The sequence below is a fragment of the Rhinopithecus bieti genome, unplaced genomic scaffold (genome assembly GCF_001698545.2).
Source record: "Rhinopithecus bieti isolate Rb0 unplaced genomic scaffold, ASM169854v2 scaffold_51440, whole genome shotgun sequence".
In the NCBI taxonomy this organism is placed as follows: domain Eukaryota; kingdom Metazoa; phylum Chordata; class Mammalia; order Primates; family Cercopithecidae; genus Rhinopithecus; species Rhinopithecus bieti.
The window spans coordinates 209,469-218,697 of NW_016820117.1; the positions used below are offsets into that span (position 1 = coordinate 209,469).

Genomic DNA, 9,229 nt, shown 5'->3' on the forward strand with positions numbered 1-9,229 from the left:
TAATTTTTTTTTGTTGTTTTTTTTTTTGAGATGGAGTCTCACTCTGTCACCCAGGCTGGAGTGCAGTGGTATGATCTTAGTTCACTGCAATCTCCGCTTCCAGGTTCAAGTGATTTTCTTGCCTCAGCCTCCCAAGTAGCTGGGATTACAGGTGTGTGCCACCATGCCTGGCTAATTTTTGTATTTTTACAAATACTCCAGCTCTGTCTCCAGGCTGGAGTGCAATGGCACCATCTTGGCTCAAGGCAATCTCCACCTCCAGGGTTCAAGCAATTCCCTGCCTCAGGCTCCGGGGTAGCTGGGATTACAGGCGCCCGCCACCACGCCTGGCTAATTTTTGTATTTTTAGTAGAGATGGGGTTTCACCACCTTGGCCTGGCTGGTATGGAACTTCTGACCTCAGGTGATCCGCCCGCCTTGGCCTCCCAAAGTCCTGGGATTGATTATAGGCGTGAGCCACTGCGCCCGGCCGTCACCCTTTTTTCATACATGAGGAGATGAGGCTCAAAGAGGAGGCTGGACGCCAGGGCCTCGGCAAATGGACCTCCCCTTCGGTCCTCATCAGGCTGCTCCCTTCTGGGCTCTTCACCGATACCGGGTGGGGAACGCCCTCCACCGGCAGGGCCGGCTGACCCTCTTGGGCCAGTTCCCTAGCTGCCCGCTGGGCGCCGCCCTCGCCACCCGGCCCGAGGACCCGCACAAGGTGCCCGTGGCGGCGCCTGACGGGAGCGCGGTGCCCGGGGGCGTCCTCTCGTCCTGAGTCCGCGCCCAGCTCCCCGCGCCCCGCGCTGTTCCTCGTGAGAGCGGCAGGCGGCTGGCGGCGGGCGGTGCGGCCTCCGGGGCAGTGTCGGACACGGTGGTGCGCGTACACGCAGGCGGGGCACGGCCGCCCCCGCCAGGACCCGCAGGCCCGGAAACTCTCCCTGTCACAAAGGGGGGAACACGTGGGCGCCGGCTGCCGGGGCGGCGATCTCAGGCAACTAGGGTCACCTGGAGAGCCGCCCACCGTCTCTGCCCGCTCGACTCCTCCGCCCCGGCCGCCCGGCCGGTCCAGCCGCGGCCGGCGCCTGGCTGTGAGGTGGATTCCCGGCCCAGTCTTACCATCTCCCTCCAGTACGTACACGCGGCTCGAACCCGCGTCCAACCAGACGCCGACCGGCTCCTGAGAGCCTTCCACACTCCCCGAAGCCTCGCGATCATGGATAGTCCCTCTTCCCCAGGAGCTCCCTACTGTCACTGCCCCTCTGAGAGCCAGGTCCTTGGCTCCTGACAGCCTGCCTGGTCAGACCCTCAGTCCTGGGGGACTCGGGTGTCTGCGGCGGAGAAGCTCCCGTGAGGGTCCCCTCTCTACTCAAACATAGGACCCACCTGGATCCCTCAGTCATCCCCTGTCTCTCTTTCTCCTTAGGTTTTTCTACTTCGTTCGGACCCTCTCATAACTATGTCCATCCTCTACGTCTCCCCTCACCCAGATGCCTTCCCCAGCCTCCGAGCCCTCATAGCCGCTCGCTATGGGGAGGCTGGGGAGGGTCCCGGATGGGGAGGAGCCCACCCCCGCATCTGTCTCCAGCCGCCCCCGACTAGCAGGACTCCCTTTCCCCCACCCCGCCTGCCGGCCCTGGAGCAGGGGCCCGGTGGACTCTGGGTGTGGGGGGCCACGGCTGTGTCCCAGCTGCTGTGGCCAGCAGGCCTGGGAGGCCCAGGGGGCAGCCGGGCTGCTGTCCTCGTCCAACAGTGGGTCAGTTACGCCGACACGGAGTTAATACCAGCTGCCTGTGGAGCAACGCTGCCAGCCCTGGGACTCCGAAGCTCGGCCCAGGACCCCCAGGTGAGGGGGTTGTACAGAGGGGGAGGGGAGAAATTCAGAGGAGGGAAGCGAGGACTGGAATGGACAGTGAGACAAGAAGGTAGCACATCAGATGTGGGAAAAGAGTGATCAAATCCCAGATTGCCAACTGGTATGGTAACCCTGGGGACGCTTCATAAACCCGCTGTGTCTTGGTCGTCCTATGTCTATGAACACACAGGCAAGTTGATGTAATGCTTGCCTCACTGAGTTAATAGGATTAAAAGATGTGCGCAGAGCACATAGTTTAGTGCCCGGCACTTTTAAAGTCTCTTAGTAAAAGTTTGATTTGTCTGAAATTGATGAGAATAGAAGTTATTTGAATTGTAGGAAAAGGCTGGGTGAGGGAGATATGACAATTGCTGAGAGGAGATAGAAGAGAAATGAAATGAGGAAGGGAAGTGAGAGGAGAGAGAACCCTGCCGGATTGTAACTGTCAGTCCTTCCAAAGGAGACCTGAGCCTTGGTGTACTTTCAACTCCGCCTCCTTGCATGGTATTGAGCACATGATAGGAAATGAGTATTTATTGAATGGATGAATGAGTGTGACAGACCCTGACTTGCTCCCTCATGTTGTGATCACCCTATAGAGTCCTTGCATTCAGAATGTCTGTCCAAACAAACAAATAAAATAGAGTCCCTCTCTCCTGGACTTCCCTGTTCCCCTCATTTTTTTCTTTTCTTTTCTTTTCTTTTCTTTTTTTTTTTTTTAGACTGAGTCTCCTTCTGTTGCCCAGGCTGGAGTGCCATGGTGCGATCTCAGCTCACTGCTCAGGCAATTCTCCTGCCTCAGCGTTCTGAGTAGCTGGGATTACAGGCGCTTGCCACCTCACCCGGCTAATTTTTTGTGTTTTTAGTGGAGATGGGGTTTTGTCATGTTGACCAAGGTCTTGAACTCCTAACCTCAGATTGTCTGCTCGCCTCGGCCTCCCAAAGTGCTGAGATTACAGGCGTGAGCCACAGCACCTGGCCCCTGTTCCCCTCATTCTGCTTTATTTTCTTCATAGGAGTTAAGAAAATATGGCATGGTTTTTTTTTTTTTTTGAGACGGAGTCTCGCTCTGTTGCCCAGGCTGGAGTACAATGGCGTGATCTCAGCTCAATGCAAGCTCCACCTCCCGGGTTCACGCCATTCTCCTGCCTCAGCCTCCCTAGTAGCTGGGACTACGGGTGCCTGCCACCACGCCCGGCCAATTTTTTTGCATTTTTAGTAGAGGCAAGGTTTCTCCCTGTTAGCCAGGATGGTCTCGATCTCCTGACCTCATGATCCCCCCGCCTCGGCCTCCCAAAGTGCTGGGATTACAGGCGTGAGCCACCGGGCCCGGCCCGAGCACTGCATTTTATATTTGCTCATTTTGTTGTTCCCTTACAAGAACGTTAACTCGACCAGGTCAGGGCTCTGCCAATCTGTCCGCGTTGTCCTCTCATTCCCTGGAGAAGTACTTAATAAATATTTATTGATGTCCTGGACCTGGCACTTACTGAGTTGCCTCATATAATCTTTACTTCTATGCTTTACATATTGCATCTAACACATAAGTATTGAGTTTCATTTGCTGGATGAGTCAGAAGTATTTTTATTATGACTATTTGAGTGAAGAAATGGGACTCAGAGGCGGTGATTTGTTGGAGTGGGGTGGAGGGAGGCCAAAAGGAGGGTTGTGGTGGGAGATGGAGGCGGGCCAAACCTTGTCTCACACCTGTTCCCCTTCCTGCCAGGCTGTGCTGGGGGCCCTGGGCAGGGCCCTGAGCCCCTTGGAGGAGTGGCTTCGGCTGCACACCTACTTGGCCGGGGAGGCCCCCACTCTGGCTGACCTGGCAGCTGTCACAGCCTTGCTGCTGCCTTTCCGATACGTGAGTCACCAGGCCTGGGGAAGAACAAGACTGCTCCCCTCAGACCTCACTGTAGGGTGACTGAGAATAGTCACTTATTTCCTGTTCCAGGTCCTTGACCCACCTGCCCGCCGGATCTGGAATAATGTGACTCGCTGGTTTGTCACGTGTGTCCAGCAGCCAGAATTCCGAGCCGTGCTGGGAGAAGTAGTTCTATACTCAGGGGCCAGGCCTCTCTCTCATCAGCCAGGTGAGGCAAGGCGAGGAGTTGGAGGATAGGGGCTTCCCTGGGGCCTTCCATGCAACTCACTTTCTTTTTTTCTTAGAAATGGCAGAATCACTGGGGCAGGGTCCTGCGGGAGAGGAGGGTGAGGGGGGAGGTCAGCATGGGCGAGACCTCGGGCATCTGAAATAGCCCATCTGAAACCTAGTAGTGCCGTCCCAGAGGGTCCTCAGCTGACTGAGTCTGAATTTCTGTGCCTCTCTCTAGGCCCCGAGGCTCCTGCCCTCCCAAAGACAGCTGCTCAGCTCAAGAAAGAGGCAAAGAAACGGGAGAAGCTAGAGAAATTCCAACAGAAGCAGAAGATCCAACAGCAGCAGCCACCTGCAGGGGAGGTGAGAGGCGAGGGTGGAGCTGGAAGGAAAGTTGATGTGTGCAGTGATGGGGTAGCTGATGCCTCGGCCTATGTCTTCTCCCTCCCAAGCAGAAGAAACCAAAACCAGAGAAGAGGGAGAAACGGGATCCTGGGGTCATTACCTATGACCTCCCAACCCCACCCGGGGAAAAGAAAGGTACCAGGAGTGGGAAGGGGCTCACCCCTCAGCAGCCCCTTCCAAGTTTTCACCCTATCTTGCTCTGTTCTTGCTCTCACCACTTTGTTTGGTGAGGATTTGCAGACCCCCTCCCCTGCCCCTAGGCCCCTCAAATGCTTGTCCTGTGATGTAAGCGACATCCAGAGAGGGAAATCCTGATCCCTCTCTGCTAGCATGTCTCCTTCCTGGTGCTCTCAGCCACGGCACTGAGCCCTCCCTTCCTCTCCCCTAGATGTCAGTGGCCCCATGCCCGACTCCTACAGCCCTCGGTATGTGGAGGCTGCCTGGTACCCTTGGTGGGAGCAGCAGGGCTTCTTCAAGCCAGAGTATGGGGTGAGTGGGCACTGCTGCCCAGGCCCAGAGTAGGTGGGGTGGGGAAGGGCAGGACTGAAGGATGTGTTGTCTGGGAGGGGCTGGGAGAGGTGACCTGAGGCCTTAAACATGTGCCATCCTTCTCCACCATCAGCGTCCTAATGTGTCAGCAGCAAATCCCCGAGGTGTCTTCATGATGTGCATCCCACCCCCCAACGTGACAGGCTCCCTGCACCTGGGCCATGCGCTCACCAACGCCATCCAGGACTCCCTGACTCGATGGTGAGCTCCTATCCGCACCTCCCTCTGGTTCCCTCTGCCTCATCTGGCTCTCTCCTCTTGGCTGGCAGCCCCCCAGCCTCTCTCCTTCTGGGTTGGTGCTCACCTCTGCCCCCAGAGGTGCTACACTTCTCTCTGTCATTCCCATCTGATCATTTAGCTTCCTCTCCTAGTCCAGTACTCCCATGCAACACCGCCATTTGCAGACTCTCTTCTCTCCCTTCTTTATTTAATTTTAATTTAATTTAATTTAATTTAAATTTTTGTAAAGATGGGTTTTTGCTTTGTTGCTCAGTCTGGTCTCCAAGTCAAGTGATTTTCCTGCCTCAGCCTCCCAGGGTGCTGGAATTATAGGTGTGAGGCACCACACCCAGCCTATCCCTTCTTTTTCTAGTAACAATAACATTATTTTGAATTTAATTAAAATATATGAATATAATACTATAGATTATATATATATTTTTTTTTTTTTGGAGACAGAGTCTTGTTCTGTTGCCCAGGCTAGAGTGCAGTACACCATCTTGGCTCATGGCAACCTTCGCCCTCCTGGGTTCAAGTTGTTCGTCTGCCCTCAGCCTCCCAAGTAGCTGGATTACCAGGAATCTGACTAACCAAAATATATGAATATATATATATATATTTTTGAGATGGAGTCTCGCTCTGTCACCCAGGTTGGAGTGCAGTGACCGGATCTCAGCTAACTGCAAGCTCCGCCTCCTGGGTTTACACCATTCTCCTGCCTCAGCCTCCGCAGGAGCTGGGACTACAGGCGCCTGCCACCTCACCCGGCTAGTTTTTTGTATTCTTTAGCAGAGACGGGGTTTCACCGTATAGGCCAAGATGGTCTTGATCTCCTGACCTCGTGATCTGCCCACCTCGGCCTCCCAAAGTGCTGGGATTACAGGCTTGAGCCACCGTGCCCGGCCTATGAATATACTCTTATAAGAAATTTAAATTGTTATCACTTTGATGTGTATCTTTCCAGATCTTTGCTATTTACTTACATATATGTGTACCCAAAGAAATTTATAGTTCTCCTTTTGGGTGAGTCTTTTCTATATTTTAACATAAAGGGTTCACATTACATATGTTATGTTCTAGCTTTCTTCTTACACTTAACACTTTCTCTTGGAGATTTGGAGATCTTTTTTTTTTTTTTTTTTTTTTTTGAGACAGAGTTTCGCTCTTTTTGCTCAGGCTGGAGTGCAGTGGCACAATCTCTGCTCACTGCAACCTCCACCTCCTAGGTTCAAGTGATTCTCTTGCCTCAGCCTCCCAAGTAGCTGGGACTACAGGCGTCCGCCACCTCGCCCGGCTAGTTTTTTTTTTGTATTTTTCAGTAGTGACGGGGTTTCACCGTGTTAGCCAGGATGGTCTCCATCTCCTGACCTCGTGATCCGCCCGCCTCGGCCTCCCAAAGTGCTGGGATTACAGGCTTGAGCCACCGCGCCCGGCCCTCTTGGAGATATTTCCTTGTCCTGACACACATACCACACATACTGACTTCCTTCTTTTTAATGGTTCCATGATATCCCATAGTGTGGCTATACCATAGTGAAGTCACTCTTTTTTTTTTTTTGAGACAGAGTTTCGCTCTTTTGCTCAGGCTGGAGTGCAGTGGCACAATCTCTGCTCACTGCAACCTCCACCTCCTAGGTTCAAGTGATTCTCTTGCCTCAGCCTCCCAAGTAGCTGGCATTACAGGCGCCCGCCACCACACCCAGCTCATTTTTGTATTTTTAGTAGAGACGGGGTTTCACCATGTTGACCAGGCTGGTCTCGAACTCCTGACCTCAGGTGATCTGCCTGCCTCAACCTCCCAAAGTGCTGGGATTACAGGCGTGAGTGAGCTACTGCTCCCAGCCTGGAGTCACTTTTTAATTAATGGTTCTTTCTGGTTTTTGTTGTTGTTGTTGTTGTTGTTGAAAACCTTACTCTAATGCACATCCCTGTATATCAAGCTTGTCCAACCTGCGGCCTGTGGGCCACTTGTGGCCTAGGAAGGCTTTGAATGCAGCTTAACACAAATTTGTAAACTTTCTTTAAACATTTAAGATTTTGTGTGTGTGTGTGTGTGTGTGTGTGTGTGTGTTTTAAGCTCATCAGCTATCGTTAGTGTTAGTGTATTTTTATTTATTTATTTTTATTTTTTATTTTTTTTGAGACGAGTCTCACTCTGTCGCCCAGACTGGAGTGCAGTGGCGCAGTCTGGGCTCACTGCAAGCTCCAAGCTCCGCCTCCCAGGTTAACGCCATTCTCCTGCCTCATCTTCCTGAGTAGCTGGGACTACAGGCACCAGCCACAACACTCAGCTAATTTTTTTTTTTAATTTTTACTAGAGACAGGGTTTCCCCATGTTAGCCAGGATGGTCTCGATCTCCTTACCTCGTGATCCGCCCGCCTTGGCCTCCCAAAGTGCTGGGATTACAGGCGTGAACCACCACGCCCGGCCAGTGTTAGTGTATTTTATGTGTGGCCCAAGACAGTTCTTCCATGTGGCCCAGGGAAGCCAAAAGATTGGATACCCCTGCTGTACATGCTTGCTCAAGCATGTGTGGAAGGGTTTCGCTGGTGTAGCTATCAAGAAGTGAAACTGCTAGGTCGGCAGGGCACACCTATATTAAGTATGCACAGAAGCTGCCAAGTTGCCCTGCAGAATGGCTTTGCTGATTGATACCTCCAGGAATTGCTGTGAGAGGATTCATTTCCCCACCCTTTCCAAGCCTGAGCATTAGGGTTGCCTAATTAGTTTTGCCAATCTGATGGGCAAAAAAATGATACCTCTGTTACTTTCCTTTGTACTTTTCTGATTACTATTGAAATTGTACCTATTTCCATGTGTCTTGGCCAGTCAGGTTTACCCTTATGTGAATTGTCTGTATCTATCTTTTGCCTGTTTTTCTATTGATTCTTTGTTGTTTTCTTTTTAATTTTTTTTGAGAATTCTTTACCTGTTCTGGGTATTGATTTTTTTGTTATATGTTGTAAATGTTTCTGTTTTATTATTGTATGGTAGTTTTCCTGTTATTGTAAATGTTTCTCCTGTTTTCTGTTACTATTTGTTTTCACTGTTAATATTTTAATTAGTAATAAATACAAAGTAATATTATAGGTGACAAATCTTTTAAAAGTGTTTTAAAATGACTTTACCATTTTTGGAAACCAGGGTTTAATATATTTAAATTTTGAGAATTTTTTCAGGTGTCTCAGGTACTAAATGTGGTCAAAAGATATTTACTGGGCCCAACTATGTGCCCCCCCTGCACTGAGCACTGGGGATGTAATGTTTATGCATTTTGCAAGTAACTGAGAGCTGGGAAAACAGTTATTTGTTTTATTTTTTAATTTTTATTATTTTTTTTTTTTTGAGGCAGTAGCCCAGGCTGGAGTGCAGTGGTGCGATCTCGGCTCACTGCAAGCTCCGCCTCCTGGGTTCATGCCATTCTCCTGCCTCAGCCTCCAGAGTAGCTGGGATTACAGGTGCCCGCCACCATGCCCAGCTAATTTTTCTATTTTTAGTAGAGACAGGGTTTCACCATGTTGGTCAGGCTGGTCTCGAACTCCTGACCTTGTGATCCGCCTGCTTCGGCCTCCCAAAGTGCTGGGATGACAGGCGTGAGCCACCGCGCCCGGCCAACAGTTCTGTTAAATACACATAACATACAATGGCCAAGTTGTTTGTGTTTGTGTTTCATTTTTCAATTTTCAATTTTATTTTTATTTTTTGGAAATGGAGTCTCGCTCTGTCACCCAGGCTGGAGTGCAGTGGCGCGATCTCGGCTCACTGCAAGCTCCGCCTTCTGGGTTCACACCATTCTCCTTCCTCAGCCTCCTGAGTAACTGGGACTACAGGCGCCCGCCACCACGCCTGGCTAATTTTTTTTTTTTTTTTTTAGTAGAGATGGGGTTTCACCGTGTTAGCCAGGATGGTCTTGATCTCCTGATCTTGTGATCTGCCCGCCTCAGCCTCCCAAAGTGCTGGGATTATAGGCATGAGCCACCACACCCAGCCCTGGTTTTCAATTTTTTTTTTTTTTTTTGAGACAGAGTCTCGCTTTGTCGCCCGGGCTGGAGTGCAATGGCTGGATCTCAGCTCACCGCAAGCTCCGCCTCCCGGGTTTATGCCATTCTCCTGCCTCAGCCTCCC

At 51.3% G+C, this 9,229-nt stretch overlaps 1 protein-coding gene across 3 annotated transcripts in view; it reads left to right on the forward strand.

Moving 5' to 3' along the window:
- The first annotated feature begins 697 nt into the window (after positions 1 to 697).
- Positions 698 to 9,229, forward strand: part of VARS1 (valyl-tRNA synthetase 1) — a 19,547-nt gene continuing 11,015 nt past the window's right edge. For 2 of the 3 annotated variants that reach the window (XR_001882864.1, XM_017859492.1), the window contains exons 1-8: positions 698 to 1,113; positions 1,409 to 1,828; positions 3,565 to 3,699; positions 3,790 to 3,928; positions 4,169 to 4,293; positions 4,383 to 4,470; positions 4,724 to 4,824; positions 4,958 to 5,085. Coding sequence is in view for 2 of the 3 variants with exons in the window: in XM_017859492.1 (XP_017714981.1) it covers positions 1,442 to 1,828; positions 3,565 to 3,699; positions 3,790 to 3,928; positions 4,169 to 4,293; positions 4,383 to 4,470; positions 4,724 to 4,824; positions 4,958 to 5,085 (1,103 nt within the window). In the remaining variant the exon portion in view is untranslated. The remainder of the gene's footprint in view (positions 1,114 to 1,408; positions 1,829 to 3,564; positions 3,700 to 3,789; positions 3,929 to 4,168; positions 4,294 to 4,382; positions 4,471 to 4,723; positions 4,825 to 4,957; positions 5,086 to 9,229) is intronic. The other variant, XM_017859493.1, reaches the window with a different exon arrangement.